The sequence below is a fragment of the Theropithecus gelada genome, chromosome 5 (genome assembly GCF_003255815.1).
Source record: "Theropithecus gelada isolate Dixy chromosome 5, Tgel_1.0, whole genome shotgun sequence".
Taxonomy (NCBI): Eukaryota; Metazoa; Chordata; class Mammalia; order Primates; family Cercopithecidae; genus Theropithecus; species Theropithecus gelada.
Genome location: NC_037672.1, coordinates 150,276,070 through 150,299,218, shown reverse-complemented (window position 1 = coordinate 150,299,218; position 23,149 = coordinate 150,276,070). Strand labels below are relative to the sequence as shown.

General features: G+C 36.5%; 1 protein-coding gene across 5 annotated transcripts in view; it reads right to left on the bottom strand.

Moving 5' to 3' along the window:
* Window positions 1–318: 318 nt before the first annotated feature.
* Window positions 319–23,149, bottom strand: part of TRIM2 (tripartite motif containing 2) — a 188,042-nt gene continuing 165,211 nt past the window's right edge. For 2 of the 5 annotated variants that reach the window (XM_025386751.1, XM_025386752.1), the window contains exons 9-12: window positions 16,822–17,002; window positions 15,506–15,576; window positions 11,013–11,153; window positions 319–4,823 (exon numbers count right to left, since the gene is read on the bottom strand). In XM_025386751.1, the coding sequence (XP_025242536.1) occupies window positions 4,671–4,823; window positions 11,013–11,153; window positions 15,506–15,576; window positions 16,822–17,002 (546 nt within the window). In that variant the 3' untranslated portion in view covers window positions 319–4,670. The remainder of the gene's footprint in view (window positions 4,824–11,012; window positions 11,154–15,505; window positions 15,577–16,821; window positions 17,003–23,149) is intronic. The other 3 variants (XM_025386754.1, XM_025386753.1, XM_025386756.1) reach the window with 2 other exon arrangements.

Genomic DNA, 23,149 nt, shown 5'->3' with positions numbered 1-23,149 from the left:
CAAAAAAAAAAAAAAAAAAAAAAAGGTAGTCAGGTTTTTCTATATCTATAACTTTCTAAATGTACATGTTCTACATATGTATCAGGATTTTCCAAATTCCTACTTAAGATACATCCTAAATACTAATGGATTATTAATGTCACAGCCAGCAAAAATTTTCTTCAGCTTTTCCTCACTAGTATAAATAGTCTGGTTGCAGTGTTGCTATCTTCTACAGATTCCAGGACGTTCTTCAGTTTCCCTTCAGGTAGAGAATATATTAAATAAATATTCACTTTGCAAATGGAGAAATATTAAATAAATAAATATTCACTCTGCAAATGGAGAAAACAAGCTTTATTATAATGATTTGAGATTTTGTGCATGGTAAAGAGATACACATGAATCTTGTTTCTCCTATGTTTCAAGACAGAATTAATTGAAAGTTTCATTGTAGACTAAAGCATCCAAAATACTGTGGTACGTATGTAGCTACGAACATACAAACACTTTGATGCACAGCGTTCATTCTTTTCTTTAAATAGGCAGTCAACATTTGGATTCATAAAAGAACAAATGACGAGAATATATCAGTATCAATGTTAGAGAGTGCAAGACTTAGTGTTCTATACACAAAACATATGAAACAGACCTATAAAGATGGAATGTACAAAATCTAAAAAGAAAACAAAGCAAAAAAAAAAAACCCTTCATATTCATACATAGGCTTGAAAGTCTATAGAATTGAGAATGATATAAAGAATTCTATTACAAGAATACACTCCATTGATGACAGAACATTCCCATGTCATAAAGCAAAAGCATTGAGTTTAAGGCTGTGTTGCTTTCAAAAGTTAATGGAAGTGCTGTACATTCATTGGAACAACATAGCCAATTTATTAATCTATTCTAGAATATTAATAGCTTTCATACATTCTCCACGAACAGACCACACAATCACTGCCACACAATTCATCTTTAGAAAGTTTTTAAGATAGCATCATGATTTGTAGCTTACTGTCATTGAAAACAAAACAAATAATTCTTTATTTATACCAAACAAATCTTTGATGGGCACTTAGTTTCCTTTATGGCAATACTAGATTTCTAGTTATCAAAAATATTAAAGTAATTATAAAGTTTAAAACCCTGCAACATTTACAGAAACCAACAGTATTACCACTTTTGCTTTTAAGCTAAATTAGATAATGTTTGCATGAAATAGCTTTAATTTTATCCTACCTGGAGATGTCTTGTTTTTAAATTATTAAGTTATCAAACTAAAAATACTCCTCCCTTTTCAGAAGCTAGTGAATAGAGAGGATACTATAGAGTCTACAAAAAGATTTTTCCCATTTGAAGTAATCTGCAGATTACCTAATGTTTATTTACTACTTCCTCCAATTAACTAAGTAGGTATTACCAAAGCATTTCTGTTAACCCTTCAGTGCTAAGGATTCATAGATACTTGCAGTGTACTGCTATTCCAGTTAACTCCGTGTTAGGACATACCCTGTATATTTAGTAGTGGAAGCAAGTGTGTTCTAGCTGCATGGATCTGGAGTATTTATTTGCCTCAAATCTAGTCACAGTAAATTAAAATAAGGAAACTTAGGGACTTGTTTAGTTCTGGAGACTAAAGTTTGATCAAAATACTAAGTAACATTAAAAAAAAATGGCATACAGTCATAAAGGACTTATAGTCATGTATTTCTGGATGGTCAAGTGACTCTCTGCCTCCCCATGTCCAGCAAGGGGGGGTGGGGGGTCTGTACTGGGAGGAAATACATCGTCACTGACCTTGAAATCCCAACTGGCAATATTTTGCCTTACGTGCCCAGGGGAAATTTGAATGAGTAATTTTTCAGTGCTACTTATCATGAATGTATGACAGGTTCTATACACTTGACAAAGAGAAATCAAACAATAATGGTAGCCCAGAAAAAAGCCACTTATTTTAATATCCTTCTCAGTTTACCAGAAACCATTTTCCATAGAATGTGACAAAATTTCATTTAAATTTTGTCTAGTTGTATCATATCAGCAGCACTTTACCCCAAAAATATGCTTACCAAGAAATACAGTAAATGCACATATGTATCCAAGTGTGAAATGTTATCTATACTTTAATATATATAATCACATATTTTTTGGAAAAAATATAGTGTTTCCTGGAGTGCCCATAGCATGTGTTTTAGCAACACATAGTGGAGCAGGTCTGAATCAAATTATTCTTTCATTCCAGTTTATGCCAATATTGACATAAAAAAAAATTAGCTTTGTATTCAGTCTACTATTGAGATATCTAGCCTGATAGGATATGATATGATGGCTAGTTAGATTGTAAGTTAATTTCTAAGTTCACAAATATATTTTAAATGTTGTGTAAAAAACCTCTTTAAATCAACTAGTTTAAAGATCAACAGCCTGGGACAGAAAGACTCTAAATAGAAAGCCATCTTTTACTTGTGAAAATAAACTAAAATTAATGTAACCAATTTAAAAAGTTTATTTTAAACAATCTAGACAAGAGTCTAGCCTATCTTTTGTGAAGAATGTTAGCACACAGCAAAATGAAATTCCCACCCCAGAATGTCAGCTCTGAGTGGGCAGAGATTTTTACCTGTTTTGTCTATCACTGTATTTCCAGCACCTAAAAGAGTACTTGGTACCTTGTAGGTACTCAGTAAATATGAATGTTTAAATTCAAAGATGTATCTCACTGATGTTAGGAAACAGTGTCTTCATTTAACATTCTAAAAAGTTATTGAATTTTATAGCTTTATCACAGACAGGCTCAAATATTTTTTAAAACTCTACCTAACTAAAAAAAAGATTAAACCTAAATGTAAATCTTCCTGGAAAAACCTTTTTTCAGAGGCTGATTTGGGCATAATAAATTTAATAGGCAATTTGAAGTAGCTAGATTTCCCTTCTAAATTTTAAGAAGTCCTATATAGAGAATGACTGAATTATAAATTAATAAGCAATAAACATCACATTCATATACATAGGGGAAACGTTTTCTTATAGTACAGTTCTAAGGTGCTTTCAGTGAAGAAGACCCCAAGTCACCATCAAAAATGTCAAACATGACATCCTATTTGGTAGAACTGAGTAGAAAATTAAACAGTGGAAATAGACCACAGCTTGTTTTACAGTACCAATGACAGATGCACGATTGACTAAATTGTTCTTAACATTTCTCAAAATGCATTTATATTTAAATTAAATGTAACTCAAGTTCAACTTTTCTTTTGACCTGTTGGGTTTTTTTTCTTTTTTCTTTCCTTTTTTTTTTTTTGAAAGCACAGAAGGCCATTTTCTGACTAAAAGTCAGCCACCACCATCATTCCTGGAAAAATGGCAAAAATTAAATCTGCTTTAGGGCTTGCTCCACTAGGACGGCTTTAAACTGCTTAGTAAAGGAATGTGCTGAAGAATGGCTGGACGAAGCTTCTGTCTTTCAGAGTGCTGCCTATTTCAATACACCAAAGATTCAGCTATATATATGTGTGTGTGTATATATATATATATAATACATTCTATCTTACCCTAATCATGTATACATAGTCCCTTGACACCTCTACTATTCATTAAACAATGATAAATAACCATAACATGCCCTTACCTGTAATGCTTTCAAGATAACACAACTTTGGTAACACTTGCTTTCTAAGGGGAAATCATTTATCAATCACATGCCTTTGGTTGACACCATCAGTCCTCCAAAGGGCTACTTATGGCTCTCTGTCCTAGGATACTGGTGTCCTACTACATGTGCTGACATTTGCAGGAGGTAAAGCTTTCGCTTTCATGAAGTCGAAGAGGAGAGACACATGTGAAAACATGGTACACAAAACATGACTAACTTTTTTTGATTACATTCCAGTGCAATGATCTGGAGTTAATGGGGCAGTTTGTTTCCCAAAAGGTAGCATTACTTTTGTAATATGCTTTTCAAAGCATTAGAAATTTCAGGTTTCCCTGAAGATGTACTTTGTTTTTGATACAAGGTGAGCCGAAAAGAGGTGGTGAAAAGAACACACAAAAAAGGATCTTTGTCTAACCCAGAAAGGTTGAGAAATTTGCACTGATTCTTAAGTACTGAACTCCAGAGGCCTGCTAATCAGAGCTGGGATCATTTTGCAAGACAGCCTTTCTTTTTCTAAAGTAATTTGTATGTAGTTGCTGATAACCAAAAAAATGTCACAAGAGTAATACCTACTGTAAAAGTGAGGTTAGAAGATTCCCTGGGTCTTGTGACCTAGGTTAAATGAAGTATATAACTACAATAGATTTTGTTTTTGTTTTGCTTTTGGAAGTTCTGTGCAAAAGCTACCATTCACAGGATTAACAAATACCTTTACATATGCTAGTGTTTTTTTTTTAAGTGTCTGATTTGCAAAATTAGTTTAGCTACATAAATCCTGTCCCTTAAGCCATAGTTCACAGATGTAAAACTGCAGTTTATAGATTCAGTAGAAGAGGTTTTTTTTTAACCCTAAAGGTGAAATACAGAAATTGGATAAGCAGTTTTAAGGAAATTGTTACATTCAGAAATAACCTTGGAAAGTTCACCAATGATTCCTTCTGGCATAAAAATCCTAGTCATAATCTGGTCCCACACTGAGAAATCCATTCCAGTTTATAGTGCAAGACCTTGAAAGCGGGTATCCAGCTGCCCACCATTACTGTAAGTATCGATAGACTTTGAAACAGTGATTTCCAGAGTCTGCAACCACAACATGACCATCTGAAGTTAGGGCCAGGCCTTGGGGGCCATAGAGTGGGTCAGCAGATGTGTTAATGTAGGACAAAAATGATCCACTCCCATCAAAAACCTGTAAACAAATAGGAAGTCAGAATGTTATAGGAGAAGTTATAGTAATATGCTGAACATGAGTTAGAAAACTCTTGATGCTAGTGTTTTTCTGTTTCTTGTTTTTTTTTTTTTCTTTTTTTTTTGACAGGGTCTCACTCTGTCACCCAGGCTGGCGTGCAGTGGTGTGAAGACAGCTTACTGTAACCTCTAATTCATGGGTTCAAGTGATTCTTCTGATTCAGCCTCCCAAAGTGCTAAGATTACAGCCATGAGCCATCATGCCCAGTGTATATGCTTTTATACTGAAAACATTAGCATAAACCAGGTGCAGTGGCTTACACCTGGAATGCCAGCACTTTGGTAGATGAAGTTGGGAGGATCCCTTGAGGCCAGGAGTTTAAGAACAGCCTGAGGAAAATAGCGAGACCCTGTTTAAAAAAAAAAAAAAAAAAAAAAAAGCAGAAAAAACAAAACAAAACAAAACAAAAAATGCACTTAAGTAATCATCTATCCATCTATGGATATGTCTTTGTTTATGTCACTTCATATCTATAATCCTGCTCTCCACTTACCTTGCTTTCTCTCCTCTCCCGATCTATTTCCAGTTGGTGGAGTAGAATATGCCATTGGCTGCTAGCTTTCACTCGTATTCCTATAGTGGTCACAACAAATATTGGGTGGGAAGGGCCCTAGATGGTGCTTAAAAAATGAATGAACCTTACTGTTCACTTTAAATCTTCACTTATTCCCACTTCCAGTCTCACATCTCCTTTTCCTCCCCCCCCAATTACAAGGGGAAAAAATCAGCAACTAGATAATGGAAGAATGTTCCTGAGTCATAACAGCAATGAGACAGTAGAAATTGTTTTTTCCTTTTTAGAAAAGAGTGGGTTGTAAGAAGTCAATGGTTCAACATGTAAAGTCATCCCCTGGTATCCCGGGAGATTGATACCAAAATCTTCAGATTCTCAAGTCCTTTATATAAAATAGCCTAGTATTTGCACCTAACCTATTCACATCCCCCCACATATTTTAAATAATCTCTAGATTACTTCTAATACTTAGAGCAATGTAAATGCTATATAATGTAAATAATATGATGTATTTTTACAATTTGTATTATTTTTAATCACTGTATTTAACAAATTATTTTTCCTGAAATTTCTGATCTGTGTTTGGTTGAATTCACAAGTGTGGGATTTGCGGGTACGGGGGGGGGGGTGATCATACATTTGGATGCGAAATCACTTTCTTTTGGTCTGTCGGTTTCTGCTTTGTTATTTTTGTTAAATTTTTATTTTGAAATAATTATTGATTCATAGGAAGTGGCAAAGATAGTAGAGAAAGGTCCTGGGTACTCTTGACTCAGTTTCCCCCAATGGTCACATCTTCTGTAATTATAGTACCACACAAAACCCAATACATTGACTTTGGGTTGTGTGTGTACAGTTTTACGTCATTTTATCATGTGTGTAGATTTACCACTGCAACCAACATACAGAATTATCCCATCAACATAAAGATCTCCCTCTTGCTACATCTTTATGGTCATACTCACTCCCCTTTCCTCACATCTCTAATCCTTGCCAATCACTAATCTGTTTCCCTTCTTTATAATTTTGTTATTTTTTTGAGAATGTTACACAAATAGAATCATATAGTATGTAACCTTCTGAAAATGGCTTTTCTTCACTCAGCATCATGCCCTTGAGATGCATCCGAGTTGTTGAGTGTATCATTAGTCTGTTCCGTTTTAATGCCAAGTCATATTCCATAGTATAGATACACCAGTTTGTTTAGTCATTAACCTATTGAAAGACATCTGGGTTATTTTCAGTTTTGGGCTATTACAAATAAACCTTGTATGAACAACAATGTGCAGATTTTTGTGTGGATGTAAGTTTTCACTTCTCTGGGACAACCAGGAGTATAATTTATGGGCTGTGTGGTAAGTATATGTTTAGTTTTTAAAGAAACGGCCAAACAATTTTCCAGGCTGACTGTAGTTTTGCATTTCTACCAGCAATGCATGAGAGATCTAGTTTCTCTACATGCTCTCCAGTGTTTGGCATTATTAGTATTTTTAATTTTAGCTATCCTTATAAGTGTGCAGTAATATCTCACCATGGTCTTAATTTGTACTTCCCTAATGTCTAGTGATATTGCACATCTTTTTATGTAAACATCCTCTTCGGTAAAATTTCTCTTAATGCCTTTTGCTCATTTTTCTTTTCTTCCTTTTTTTTTTTTTTTGAGATGAAATTTCATTCTTGTCAGCCAGGCTGGAGTGCAATGGCGTGATCATGGCTCACTGCAACCTCCACCTTCTGGGTTCAAGTGATTCTCCTGCCTCAGCCTCCCAAGTAGCTGGGATTACAGGCACACACCACCACATCCAGTTAATTTTTGTATTTTTAGTAGAGATGCAGTTTTGCCATTTTGCCAGGAAATGGTCTCAAACTCCTGACCTCAGGTGATCCACCTGCCTTGGCATGCCAAATTGCTGGGATTACAGGTGTGAGCCACAGCACCCGGCCACCTTTTGCTCATTATTCTAATTGGATTGTTTGATTATTTTACTAATGAATCTTGAGAATCTTTACATTCTAGGTATAATTCCTTTGTCAGAAATTCAGTTGGTAAATATTTTCTCTCAGTCTGTTGCCTGTCTTTTTAGCCTCTTAAAGGGATTTTTCACAGAGCAAAAGCTTTTTTTTTTTTTATGAAATCCAATTTGTTAATTGTTTTTCTTTTATGGATTATAGTTTGGGTATTATGTCTAAAAACTCTTCACGGAGCCCTAGGTCCCAAAGATTTTCTCTTAAATTATTCTAAAAGTTTATCTCCTCAAACATTATCTTCTAAAAATGTTATAGTTTTATCTTTTACAGTTAAATCTACAGTCCAATTTGAGTCAACTTTTTGTACAAATTAACGTTCATTTTTTTTTTCCTCTGTGGTGGTCTTGGTTGTTCCAGTCCCATTTGTTGAAAAGGCCATCATTCCTCATACAAAATTGCTTTTGTATCTTTGTCAAAATACGATAGGCTGTACAACTGTGGGAGTGATTTCTAGATTCTCTATTCTGTCCCACCGATGTATGTGTCTATTCCTCCACCATATTACATAGGCTTGATTATGGTAACTATATAGTAAGTCATATAGCTTACCCTATGGGTTAGTAAGGGTAGAGTGATTCCTCTCAATTTATTCTTCTTTTTCAAAATTATTTTAGCTATTTCCTTTCCCTTGCCATATAAATTTTAAAATAAGATTTATATTTGCAAAAAGTCCTGCTGAGATTTTGTATTAAACCTGCATATTAATTGAAGACAACTGACATCATTGTTGAGTCTTGCAATCTATGAACACAGTTGTTTCTCCATTTACTTAGACGTTCTTTGATTTCTTTTGCCAGCATTTTATAGTTTTCAGCATACAAATATTGAATATGTTTTGTTGTTATACCTAAGTATATATTTTTTCAGTGATTCTAAATGGTATTGTGTTTTTAATTTTGGTTTTCACTGTTTGTTGCTAGTTTATAAAAACATAATCGATATTTTTGGTTTTTCTTAAGAGACAGGGTCTTGTTCTGTCACCCAGGCTGTAGTGCAGTAGCACAATCATAGCTCACTGCAGTCTCCAACTCCCAGACTTAAGGAATCCTTCTGCCTCAGCCTTCTGAGTAGCTGAGCCTATAGACATGTGCCACTATGTCTGGCTAATCTTTGTATTTTTTTTGTAGAGATAGGGTCTTCCTGTGTTGCCCAGGCTAGTCTCAAACTCCTGGCCTCAAGCAATCCTCCCACCTTGGCCTCCCAAAGTGCTGGCGTTACATGCATGAGCCACCATGCCCGACCATAATTGATTTTTGTATGTTGATCTTGTATTCTGCAATCTTGCTGAACTCACCTATTGTAGGAACTTTTTTTGTAGATTATTTGGGATTTTCTTTGTAAACATCATGTTATCTGCAAGCAGGGAGAGTGGTTAATTTATTCTATTCTAATTTGTAAGCTTTTTATTTCCTTTCTACCTTTTGTGCTGGCTAGAACTTCTAGTATTATATTGAACAAGAATGGTGAGACATCCTTGCAGACATCCTTGCTCTACAGGGAATGCATTCAGTCTTTTACTATGAACTATGGTGTTAGCTATAGGTTTTCATAGATGTTGTTTATCAAGTTGAGAGTCTTTCTTCTTAGTTTTCTGAGAGTTGAATGGGTATTAAATTTTGTTAAATGATTTTTCAGTGTCAATTGATATGATCATTTAGTTTTTCTTCTTTAGAATTTTAATATGGTGGATTATTACATTGACTGATTTTCTTTATTTTTATTTTTATTTTTTAAAGGGCAGCCTCCCAAGCCAGAGTAGCTCAGAGACTCCCTGATTTTCTAGTACTAAACTAGTCTTGCATTCCTGGAATAAACTCCACTTGCTCATGGAGCGATTTTTACATATTGCTGAATTATATTTGTTAATATATCTTTAAGAATATTTACACACAGGAGGAATATTGGTGTGTAGCTTTCCTTTTTGTACTGGCTTTGGTAACAGGGCTTCAAAAGCTGATTGGAAAATGAGTTGGGAAGTATTCTCTTATCTTCTATTTTCTGGAAGAAATTATATACAATTGTTACTAAATTCTTTAAACATTTGGTAGAATTCCATGGTGAAATCATCTCAGTCTAGACATTTCTTTTTGGTGTTTTAAAATTATGAATTAACTTTTCTTAATAGGTTAGAGGGTTATTCAAATTATTTCATACTGAAGTTGCGGAGTTGGTATTTTTTGAGAAGTTGTCTATTTCATCTAAGTTGTCAAACTTATGTATGCAGAGCTGTTCACAGAATGCCTTTATTATCCTTTTGATGTCTACAGGACATGTATTAATATTAGTATTTTGTGTCTTTTATTTCCTTTGTCAGTCTTGCTAGGGTTTTGCTGGTTTATCTTTTCAAAGAGCCAGTTCGCTATTTCATGGATTTTCCCTATTGCTTTTCTTTTTTGAATTTCTTTTTTTTTTTTAATTTTTTGAGACAGAGTCTCCTTCTGTTGCCCAGGCTGGAGTGCAATGATGCAATCTTGGCTCACTGAAGCCTCTGCCTCCTGGGTTCAAGTGATTCTCCTGCTTCAGCCTCCTGAGTAGCTGGGGTTGCAGGCGCCTGCCACCACCCTTGACAAATTTTTTGTATTTTTAGTAGAGTCAGGATTCCACCATGTTGGCCAGGCTTGTCGCAAACTCCTGACCTCAAGTGATCTGCCTGCCTTGGCCTCACAAAGTGCTGGGATTAAAGGCGTGAGCCACAGCGCCCCACCTTTAATTTCAGCCTTGCTTCCTTCTGCTTGTTTGGGGTTTGCTCTTTTCTTTCTAGCTTCTTTCAGGTGGCAGCTTAGATCATTGATTTAACATGTTTCCTCTTTTCTAATAGAAGTATTTAGCATATTAATTTCCCTCTCAGCATTGTTTTTGCTAAATTCCACAAATTTTGGTATGTCCTATTTGCATTTTCATTCAGTCCAATATATTTTACAATTTTCCTTGAGACTTCCTCTTTGACTCGTGCGTCATTTAGCACAATAGTGTTTTTAAATTCATAAAACAAAACACATGGATTGTAAAAAATCATATTAAAATATAGCTATTAAAATATTACTAAATTATGATAGAGCAATATGGGTGTGCTTCTAAAAATTAGCATATTAAATAATAAGAAATAGTAATGGGTCTAATAATTACTGTAATTTTGAAGTAGTGATGAGAATAAGTGACAATTCAAGATTTTTGCAACTGATATGATATGCAAATTTCTGTGATTTTTCTTGGTGACAAAGTCATAGGCATTACTAAAATTACTATGATTGTTGCTTATATTCATGATTAAGGGAAATGATAATTTTCAGCCAGAGGTTCATAAAAATAATAATGTAATATTTTTGTTCAATGGCCCCCTTGAATTCTATCTTCAGACCCTTTGTGGGGTCTGTGGGGTCCAGGTTAAAACCCCGATTTAAAGGGTTTCACTCTGGTAACATTTTTTCTACTCCATGTTGCTGAGTTTGGTCCTTCTGGTGAGAGTATCTATGGTCCTATGTCCTAACCAAAGGAAAAGAGAAACATTCCAGTTTGGGGGACAGCAAATTCTTCACTTTCAACAAATGCCAAACACTCTAACCATATACATTAGCACGTTGATCTACCTGGATCCTGCTGTTTCCCCAGTCGGCCACAATGATGTTTCCATTTGAATCCACTGCTACACCTGTTGGAGCATTAAACTGCCCATTTCCTTCTCCATTTGAGCCAAACTTCAACATGAATTCTCCTTCCTGATTAAACACCTGTATGAAATATTGTTAAATTATTTTGTTTTACATAGAAATACTTGAATCAACATTATGGATTAAAAAATATCTGTTTGAGTAGGTTATTTATAACAAGATCCATGATTTAAGACATTCTAAAAAAAGAAAATAAAATCTACAAGATAGACTGCATATCATTGTGTTTCCCCAAATTACTGTATAAATCTGATTTATCATTTGTTAAATGATCATTTTTTTGGCTTATGTCTGGTTATTAAATCCTTATGTGAAAGATATCTTTATTGTAAATTATAATACTATACAAGTTAGTATGAGTAAGAAGCTCTATAATTTTCAATAATATTATTATTCCCACCTTTAAAGAAATTGCTAAATTTCAAGAATGGGCATTGTATTGATATTTCTAACAGGATGGATGACTATTAAAAGTTGGATCAGAGAGTAGGAGATTTTTGTTATGCCAGATGCTCAGAATTTATTATCATTTTACGACATCAACATAACTAGAAAGAGTAGGCTGGACTTCATACTTAGAATGGGAGAAATTCATTGCATGTGTGTGTGCACATGTGTGGTAGCAGCAGGTGAGAAATAAGAAAAGGGCTTTTTTATTTATCCTCAGAAGATATTTTAGTTCGAGAGTTTATATGATCCTAAGGGTTTGATGAATAGAAAAGTAGTTTCTATTACTCTATTTTCTATTACTCTTTTATCTCTCAGTAGAGAGAAGGGAAGCTGTTAGAAGAAGGGAGCTCAGCAGAACTCTTAAGCAAATTCTCTATCATCTGATATGGCTAAGCAGTGGAGTGCTATGGTTAATTACATATTCTTACTAATAAAGTGCTACTAAATATATATCAACACAGATCACTGATTTTGAAAAAAATATTAATGTTTAGTGATAACACTATAGTAAGCATAATTGTATCTTGATGATTCAGATGATACCTAATGGTTTTGAAATGTCTCCAGGACATTATTTTTAACTTCCATTGTCATGATGCCTAGATGCATAGAAATATTCATTAACAAGTCAGAAAGTATTATGTACAAGGCACTTTGAGAGTAAGGTTTCCTCAAATGTAGAACTGAAAGAGTTCACTATATTTGAGTGTAGATCTTCATTTGGGGATGATCTCAAGACTTTTTAGAATGTCACTTGTTGTCATCTCTGATTTCAAAAGATCAAAATGACCATTACTTTTAGGTAAGTACCTTGGGAAAGTAGGACACTTCCATCTCTACAGGCTAAACTCACATTACGATAAAAAGAAAGAGTCATGGCTACTTCCTGAATTAATTACATACTTGCCAAGAAAGCAAGCAACCTCTGTGGTTCTTTAGAAAGGAACAAGGCAAGAACAACCAGCTTTTACTAAGATGCCATGTTTAAATTGTTTTTCTGACTCTTTTTGTCTCCTTTTACATAACACATTCTAGTTTTAAAGACCAATGGGAACATGTTTATGGTGGACACAATTTATTATTCTCTATTTTTTCCCTTATTAAGTCCTACAAATAATCTTTTTGTTTATCTTTCCTTTTTTTTTTTTTTTTTTTTGAGATGGAGTCTCATTCTGTCACTCAGGCTGGAATGCAGTGGTGCAATCTTGGCTCACCACAACCTCCACTTCCCGGTTCAAGCAATTCTCCTGCCTCAACCTCCTGAGTAGCTGCGATTACAGGCGCCTGCCATCACGCCCGGATAATTTTTGTATTTTTAGTAGAGACAAGGTTTCACCCTGTTGGCCAGACTGGTCTCGAACTCCTGACCTCAGGTGAGCTGTCCGCCTTGGCATCCCAAAGGGCTGGGATTACAGGCATGAGCTACTGTGCCCAGCCTTATTTATCTTTCTGAGTCAGACATAATCCAAATGACTCAAGTGGTTTTGCTTCATTTTGGGATAAGAAGGATGCCAAATCTAGTCTTACTTGTTTTGTGATGAAAAGAAAATATATTCTGCAGACAGCTAAGGAGCCAACTAGACCCCTTGTTAGCACTGACCTATAGATGTGTTTTTTATACTTATCAACAGAGAAGTGACCTGAATTCAGAACTATTGCTAACTGCCCAGCATTACATGGGAATGAAAAACCCAAGTAATTCCATAAAACTTATTTGGTAATAGTTGTCAAAAAGAAGAGAAACGACAACAACGAAAGGCTATGGTTTTTTTAAACAAGAAGAAAATTGAGTTTAAATAAATAGCTAAAATAATCTACTTCTACCAAACTGAAAACTTGAAGAGTTTTCAGAATCTTAAGAATTATGAATGTTTCGTATTTTCTATTTTTCCCGATTAAAATGCCATTTAATTACTTAAAAATTATTCACATGAAAAATTAAGAGGCAGAAGTATGAGTTTAGTTTTTTTTAAAGTTTTGCTTTTTACAATAAATATATAAAGCAATTTTTTTTAAAAAAATCACCTTGATGATAGCCCTTTCCTGATTTCAAAATTCTGCTCATGTCAAATATCAGCTCCGCTTGGAAGTCTCCCCTGATAATCTTAATTAAGGAAATCTTCTCTTTTCTTTTGGAAAGTTAGGAAGCTTTATATGTGCCTATTTTATAAACTATTTAGTGCTACCTGCCTTGCATTTCAGTTACTTATATATGTTTTAATTCTTTCTACAGTGTCAGCCAGGAGTGGTGAATAGGAGCCATCCCACATACCAATGCCAGTTGATTCTTAGAGGTTACCTGGAGCACTGGACAGGAAAGGCTCTGAGATCACAGTTCCACTTAGTAGAAAAGAGCAACTTGATTAATTATGACTGTCTTTCAGTTGGGAGTGGGCAGAACCTATGCAAGCATTTGCTGGCCTTTGTACTGTTAGGATCTCGTATGGGTTTTCTTCTTGCTGAATGCCCTGTAGTTATATGAATGATTCCTCTACGAAGTGAGTGAGAGTAGGAAGTATGAGAACAACCTGTGTTATCCTTTGACAGTTGTGCTCATTCTCCAGGACGGTTATAACCCCCCCGGGGAGGCAGTCCCCAGCCCGGTTCCTGCTGCCTCTTTGCTCTCTACTCCCATCTCTCTTTGGCTATCAACTTTTTCCACTATCCTATTCCTTTTACCAAGACACTTCCCATGGACAGTAGTGTCGGCAGGGAATGCAGATTATCTGCATTTGAGTGTAGGGGGACCTATGCCACTACGTGAGCATCTCTGGAGAGACAATATGGCAGGGAGCAGTTTCAGAAAAAAGCAACAGTGGGCACCTTGTTCCCTTATCCTGACCCCATTTCTGCAGCCCACTGTGCGCTACTGTCTGCACAGGGACTTGGCACCCATCAAAAAGGTCCAAGCCCTCTCCATTTACTCAGGTTAAAGGCTTTCCAGGATGCAGAAAGGACATCACAGACAGTACCTTTGGGTGTTAAAAATCTTACCCCTTATCTAGCTATCCCAATCATTAGCATTGATAAGTCATTATTTATTTTGGTTGCTCAATCATTTTCTCTAAGTGCAAACTTTACTCACTGGCATCCTCTGCTGTTTCCTTATTATTTTTCCTTTAAAATGACTCACCTTTTGAAATTTAAATGAATGTATTTAAAAGAAAAACTTTATTATGTCTATAAGTATAAAACAGCATCACTTGATGTAAACAAAAGGTAGCACTAAAATAAATGCATAACTTAAAATAAAAATATCTACGGTGCACTGCCTATGGTCACTGATCATACCTTCAGTGGAACATGCATCACACCTTGAGAAGCTTGATCTAGGATATTACTAAATATTTTCTCATCATTTCAGCAAGTGAGTAATTTGTTTTGAACCATTTTATTATTTCCTGATTTTCTCATAATAAAGTTCAAATCTCTCTCCCCTGGTACCTAGTAAGAAAGATATACTATGGGTCACTGTTTTCTAAAGAACACCAAATGTGTGAAAGCATTCTAAGAAGTATAAAATATATGAATGTATGCTAGGGTTATCCCCCTCCCCATGCCATCTGTTGTTGTAACAGAGCCAAATACCTATTTTTTTTAAACAAAAAGATGCAGAAAATTGAAAAAGTGATTTTAATTTATTGACTAGCCACAAAATATTAAGCTTCAGAAAGTTCTGCCTCTAAGTTCAATGAACTGCTTTTTAAAATTTAATTTTCAAGTCCTCTTCATTTGCACCAATTTCAAATTAAGCAACTTATTGCCACCACATTTTGTTCAATTTCCCAACTTTCCAAGGTCTGTAAGTCCAAATTAAAACTGGCATCTTTGAGCAGAAGCAAAGTCTACTCTTCTGGTTAACTCCCTTTGGTGCCATATGTAAGTACTGCATTATTTTCTCGCAGACCAATTTCTCCATAAAAGCAGTTAAAAGTTAATAACAACTTATGTGCTTATAGTACCTTGACAGAATGATTATGGAAATCTGTAATAATAATCTCATTATTGCTATTTACAGCTGCAAAATGGGGACCTGCAACAAAGATGGAAAAAAATACGTGATGACTACAACAAAAGTGATTACATATAGCAGTTACTGTAACAATCACACAATAAATATATTAACTTAGTTATTTAAGCAAGTACAAAGAATCACAGACTCAGTCTTTGAAAGATCATTCAGCCAGACCTCCAGCTCCAGATAACATGGATCCTATATTATTCTCTGCTTGTGCCAGTCTATTCTGACGCCTTCCCAATCAGGCTGGGAGTTCTAGCAGCCCTAATGAAGTGGGAGGAGCAGTAAGCATCAGAATTCATTCTCCATGCCACCATCTGAAAGTCAATCTGCCAGCTTCCCTGAGTATCTGTTAGTCATTTTAGAGCCCTCAGCTCCCACCGAGGAAAGACGTGGCAACTCAGCATTGGAAAAGGGACTCCAATATGTAATTTTAAAAAACTTGATCAGCTGGGCATGGTGGCACACGCCTATAGTCCTAGACTTGGAGGGCTGAGGCAGGAGGATCACTTGAACCCGGGAGGTTTAGGCTGCAGTAAGCTGAGATCATGCCACTGCTCTCCAGCCTGGGTGACAGAGCGAGACCCTGTCTCAAAAACAAAACAAAATGAAACAAAAGAACAGAAAACCCACACTATAATTCTGGGTGACATTCAGAACCTTGGCAGAACTGGAAACAAAGCACAAACAAATATTATGCAAATTAAACTAAGTGCCAAAAGCATCCTTTCAAAAAGAAAATTAATAAGCTATTTTCAGCCTCTTCTTGCAGATGCAAAAACCTAAATAAGCTTGTGATTGCAAAGTGCTACACCAAAGAGACGTAAAACAGACTGCCCTCCTTAAACCTAGCAAATATTCTAGACTCCTGTTCTCTTACAATAACCTAGAAAGGTGAAAAAAAATTCTCATTCAGTGGCTTTTTAAGCAAAGCTACAGCTAGGCTGAAACAGTAGCTATTCCCTTGTTTTTCAAATATTTTTATTTTAAAATTTATACCTTATTTAATATGAATATTTCAAAGCTAGACTTCTGAGTTGTGAACTGCCACCAATAAAAACCACACATGGACTACAGCTCAACTTACTGCCGGGTGGGTGGTGGTGACTGAGAAGCAACGAACCATGCTTTTACTTAGATTTTATCCCCAGCATCTTTCCCAAAGCCAGCAAACACATTAGGTATGCGGTGTCTTCAACATGCTCCAACATCATGCAAATGTGAGCAGAAGAAACATAAAAAAGGGGGTTTACATATTACCATCGAGTGTACCTGCAAACTGCCTGTCCCCATTTCCTCGGCTACCAAACCTGGTGACTATTTTCCCGTTTGGCTGGAAGATAAACACGCAGCACGCTTTGTTGTCCACAACAATAATGTGCCCATTGCGGTCCACAGAAACTCCTTTTGGTCCCATCAGCTTTCCTGATCCAATTTTTGTCTGTTAGAAACAAGTACAGAAATAGAAGTAGAGTATAGAGTCAAAGTTTAAACCACTACGGAACATGAAGATAAACACTGTTTTGGTCAACATTTACCTGAAGGTTCAAGCAGGTACACAGCTACTCATACATCACAATGAACTTCTGTCTTGGAAAACTGGCTTTGTCACATCCATTATCTGCTACTGATATCTATATAAATCCTTGTTCTTTTATTTATTTATTTATTTTTTTGAGACAAAGTCTCATTCTGTTGCCCAAGCTGGAGTGCAGTAGCACAATCTCGGCTCACTGCAACCTCCACCTCCCGGGTTCAAGCAATTCTCCTGCCTCAGCCTCCTGAGCAGCCGGGACTACAGGCGCGCACCACCATGCTCAGCCATTTTTTTTTCGTATTTTTAGTAGAGACGGGGTTTCACTTTGTTGGCCAGGCTGGTCTTGAACTCCTGACCTCGTGATCCACCCGCCTCGTACTCCCAAAGTGCTAGGATTACAGGCATGAGCCCCCATGCCCAGCCCCTAAAATCCTTATTCTTGAAAGAGATCACCACCAAAAATAGTCTAGGATCCCCTAAACTGGGGTCACAGTTCCCTGCTGAAGAGGCAGTGTGGTCTGGTGAAAGATCACTGGATTATGACTTGGAACTTTGCTTGACAGAACTTCCATTGCTTGACTTAAACACACCTGGAATAGCACAGATGGATTTCATTTCCTCAAACTTCAGATTCCTTATACATTAAAAAATGTCCAAAAAATGACAACTCGACAACTCCCTATGGCATTTTTGGAAGATGTATTAAGTAGAATAAGGTAGGTAAAGGGTTTATTGTAGAGTGTAGCACATAGCAAGCAGTCACTGTAGGGAAGCCATCACTGTCATTGTTATAGATCATAATTAATATCAAAATTGCCCAAGGACTTCATGTCTAAAACACCAAAAGCAACGGCAACAAAAGCCAAAATTGACAAATGGGATCTAATTAAACTTAAGAGCTTCTGCACAGCAAAAGAAACTACCACCAGAGTGAACAGGCAACCTACAGAATGGGAGAAAATTTTTGCAATCTACTCATCTGACAAAGGGCTAATACCCAGAACCTACAAAGAACTCAAACAAATTTACAAGAAAAAAACAAACAACCCCATCAAAAAGTGGGCAAAGGATATGAACAGACATTTCTCAAAAGAAGACATTCATACAGCCAACAGACACATGAAAAAATGCTCATCATCACTGGCCATCAGAGAAATGCAAATCAAAACCACAATGAGATACCATCTCACACCACTTAGAGTGGCAATCATTAAAAAGTCAGGAAACAACAGGTGCTGGAGAGCATGTGGAGAAATAGGAACACTTTTACACCGTTGGTGAGATTGTAAACTAGTTCAACCATTATGGAAAACAGTATGGCGATTCCTCAAGGATCTAAAACTAGAAGTACCATATGACCCAGCCATCCCATTACTGGGTATATACCCAAAGGATTATAAATCATGCTGCTATAAAGACACGTGCACACATATGTTTATTCCGGCACTATTCACAATAGCAAAGACTTGGAATCAACCCAAATGTCCATCAGTGACAGACTGGATTAAGAAAATGTGGCACATATACACCATGGAATACTATGCAGCCATAAAAAAGGATGAGTTTGTGTCCTTTGTAGGGACATGGATGCAGCTGGAAACCATCATTCTCAGCAAACTATCGCAAGAACAGAAAACCAAATACCGCATGTTCTCACTCATAGGTGGGAATTGAACAATGAGATCACTTGGACGCTGGAAGGGGAACATCACACACCGGGGCCTATTATGGGGAGGGGGGAGGGGGGAGGGATTGCATTGGGAGTTATACCTGATGTAAATGATGAGTTGATGGGTGCTGACGAGTTGATGGGTGCAGCACAGCAACATGGCACAAGTATACATATGTAACAAACCTGCACGTTGTGCACATGTACCCTAGAACTTGAAGTATAATAATAAAAAAAATTTTTTTTTAAATAACAATAATTAAAAAAAAAATTGCCAGGCATCTCGCATTGAACTTTATGAGAATTAAGTTCTCTTTGGGCGGGAGTCACATGTGTTTTATTCACTTTTGTGTACTCAGAGGCAACACACTTCTTGGTGCATAATAAATATTCAATGAATATTTGTTGAATACATTAATTTTAAAAGTCTAGCATTATTATAGGGCAATCATGATGATTAAATGGCTCCACTTTTTATCATATTTTAAAATAGGGGAAAAGCATTTGATTTCTATCATATATCATATTTTAAATTTTATTCCTGTTCCTGAGTAGACTGTGGTGTGTATTTAAATGTCTATTTGCCATGAGATATAGGTCTTGTACATTTACTTTTCTTTCTATGACTTGAATTTCTAGACTACATATAAAGAAGTGCTTCACTCATTCACTTATTTATTTCCTAATTCTACAAACACTGCCCAAGCACCCACTATTGCCTGACACTGTATTCTAGGCATATGGCAAACAAACACAAATAAGATGTAGCTCCTGCCCGCAAGTATGTCTCAGTCATATTGCAGGGACAAACATGTCTACTGTATCTCTTTAAAGAGTCTGGTATTGAGTCTTCATTTTAATATACTTGGGAGAATTCAAATAGGCCATCTAAGAAGGCATGTGAAGTGATAAGTTGATGAGGCCACAGTAGACAAGGAAGGAGAAGGAGCACCCCAGGTGAGGAAACAGCAGGAGGGAATATATGTTAAGTCAGGGAAACTGTAAGAACCACAGTTCTCCCTGGCACCCAGGCTTGACGTGTTGGAGGGAAGTAGATCTATGTGTTTTTATGAAAGAACTCTCCGCCAGGCACAGTGGCTCACACCTGTAATCCCAGCACTTTGGAAGGCCACAGTGGGAGGATCACTTGAGGTCAGGAGTTTGAGACCAGTCTGGCCAAGGTGAAACCCCATCTCTACTAAAAACACAAAAATTAGCTGGGTGTGGTGGCGGGTGCCTGTAATCCCAGCTACTCAGGAGGCTGAGGCAGGAGAATCACTGGAATCCGGGAGATGAAGGTTGCAGTTAGCTGAGGTTGCGCCACTGCACTCCAGCCTGGGTAACAGAGCGAGAGTCTGTCTCAAAAACAATAACAACAACAACAACAAAAACTCTCAGACATCTTATTAAACAAATTAAGGTAGGGAATGATGAGTGTAGTCTGAGTCCACGCGTGTTATATGTGTGCATGTATGTATATAGACTTCTGGAAGGAAAAGTGAGAAATCAGCGTCTATAGCTTAGAAAACCCCAAAAGTTATATTCTCATAAGTTATGCTTTAGCCTTCTTATTTTATCTCTCTATATTAGTGCTGTGTGATAGAAATATAATGTGAACCACATATGTATTTTTAAATTTTCTAGTAGCAGGATGGGACTTTTCCATGATGGGGACTTTAGACTTTATATGCTCCTTTTATTCTTCTAAGTTTATAAATGACGGAGATTCAGATTTCATCTCTTTAGAGCAAAGGAACACAATCACTTAGGAAAGAAACAGTGGTTTTCTTGGCAAGAGAAACTGCTGTGTAAATTTGATTCTGATTCTCCAATCTAGCCCAAAGATCAAAGAGGCTATAACATAATGGTAGGTAAAGAAATGGCATTTGTTCTTTCATGTCTAACTGAGGGTAAGTCAGCAGAGATCAAAAGGGAGAGAAGGCACTTCCATGATTAAAACAAGAATATTATTACTACTTAACATTATGAACACTTGCAGTTGCTTAGATGACTCAAACAAATAATATCAAATGGATAATTATCTAGAATAAAAAGAGAAAATAAAGGATTACTTCCATTCTATCACGTAGTGACAACTAGGGTAGATTTAAAAGAATAACTTAAACATTGAACCAAAATTTCTTTCCACTTCCCTTCATCACTCCTTGTTTAGTTGCACTGGATTCAACCAAGTGATCCCTGCATTTCCCTGATTGTGTCAACCCCGTCTTAAACAGAATAGTAAACAAACAACAAACAAACAAAATATATAAAAGTATATATAAAAATATAAAAATGTATAATATATAAAAATATATATATTATACATATATATAGATATATTTTTTTTTCTTTGAGACAGAGTTTCACTCTTGTTGCCCAGGCTGGAGTGCAATGGTGCGATCTCGGCTGATTGCAACCTCTGCCTCCCGGGTTCAAGCGATTCTCCTGCCTCAGTCTCCCAAGTAGCTGGGATTACAGGCACCCATCACCATGTTGGCCAGACTGGTCTTGAACTCCTGATCTCAGGTGATCTGCCCACCTCGGTCTCCCAAAGTGCTGGGATTACAGGTGTGAGTCACTGAGTCTGGCCCAGCAAAAATATTTTAATCCTGCCTTTGGAATGGTTTAATCAGGGTATTTAACTCAACAAATAGGTCTTTAAATTGAACAGGAAAGAGATGAGATATTTTACAGTAAGGTGGCCAGAGGTGTCTCTATTTGTTTGGATAGAAAAGGTTTCTTGATGGGCTGGATGATAGGAGGCAGTGGGGAAGATAGAATAAATTTAGAGGAAGCAGAGAGAAATAAAAATTAGGGCTAATAAATTGGTGAATAAAAGAAAGAAAAGGAGATAAGATGTTACATCTCTGGAACTACTAGGAATAAATACAAAGAGTCTATACTGGTGTTAAACGTATGTCTTTCTCAGCACCTGTTTAATTTTACTGAGTCCCACCACAGAAGAAAATAAGTATCTCTGCCTATACCTGTGGATATTCCACTTGGATGAACTCCTGTGAGGGTCCTAAAGTGTTTTCATGTGCTATCCTTTTACCCTTTGGGTTTTGATCAACACCTATCATAGAAAAGGGTATTGCTGAAACTACACCACCTCCACTCCCCCAGTCCTCTAGGGGGCATGAGTGTTCTTTAGAGTTTATTCCCATTATTACCCTTAATATTCCAACTCTAAGAACCCAGTTTTCTAAGAGTGTCTATTACAGATAGACTATTGAACCACCGAACAAAAAATGCTTAGAGAGCCCTTAATCCTTAGACATAAAACTCCTGTCTCCGTATGTGAACCTATTTTAGTATTAGCTTCTGAATTTACAAAGACAGATCACAGTTTTGCTAGAGTATAAAACATAAACAAATGGGTTGCCTCCAAACTATATAAACATTTTCAAGATATTCAACATATAAATATTCACATTAAACTTGTCATATTTGGGTATGTCTTACCACATACACAATTATTAAAATGCAAAAAAAAAGGGGGGGAGAAGAAGTTAGAGCTACAGAAAGTCAGGAGATTTTTATGTATATGTGGTCATCCTACAGAGCCATTAAATTTCTAGTGGAACCAAAAATTCAAGGGTGATTGAAGAATTACATGCAATATTGTGGAATAAAAAATGACACCTTTTCAGTCTCCAAAATTGACAAGATGCTGCCTCACACAAAATAGAGGCTCAAATCTGAGAGTTTCACAATTATGTAAGTAACTCATTTCATAAAAACAATGAGGGGACTACAGCAATCTGAAGACTTTAAAAAGGAAAATAGAAATTCTTCCAATAAAAAACCAATGAGTACACTTTGAGTAATCTTTAGAATTCCAGAATGGATTATTTTTTTTTTTTTTTTTTTTTTTTGAGACGGAGTTTCGCTCTGTCGCCCAGGCTGGAGGGCAGTGGCCAGATCTCAGCTCACTACAAGCTCCGCCTCCCGGGTTCACGCCATTCTCCTGCCTCAGCCTCCCAAGTAGCTGGGACCACAGGCGCCCGCCACCTTGCCCGGCTAGTTTTTTTGTACTTTTTAGTAGAGACGGGGTTTCACCATATTAACCAGGATGGTCTCGATCTCCTGACCTCGTGATCCGCCCGTCTCGGCCTCCCAAAGTGCTGGGATTACAGGCTTGAGCCACCGCGCCCGGCCCAGAATGGATTATGAAAAGCAGCACCTCCAAACTCCTAGACAAGAAAGTGATGACCACCAGGTGCCTGTGTGAGGACATGAAGCCCAAACCATAGCTGACCAAACAAGACTTCATTTTTTTGGACAGGGTTACTAGCGGCATGGAAAAGAACATTCATTTCTTAGATCTTTATTTTGTATGTGGCACATAAAATCTCATTTAGTCTTTGCTTAAATCC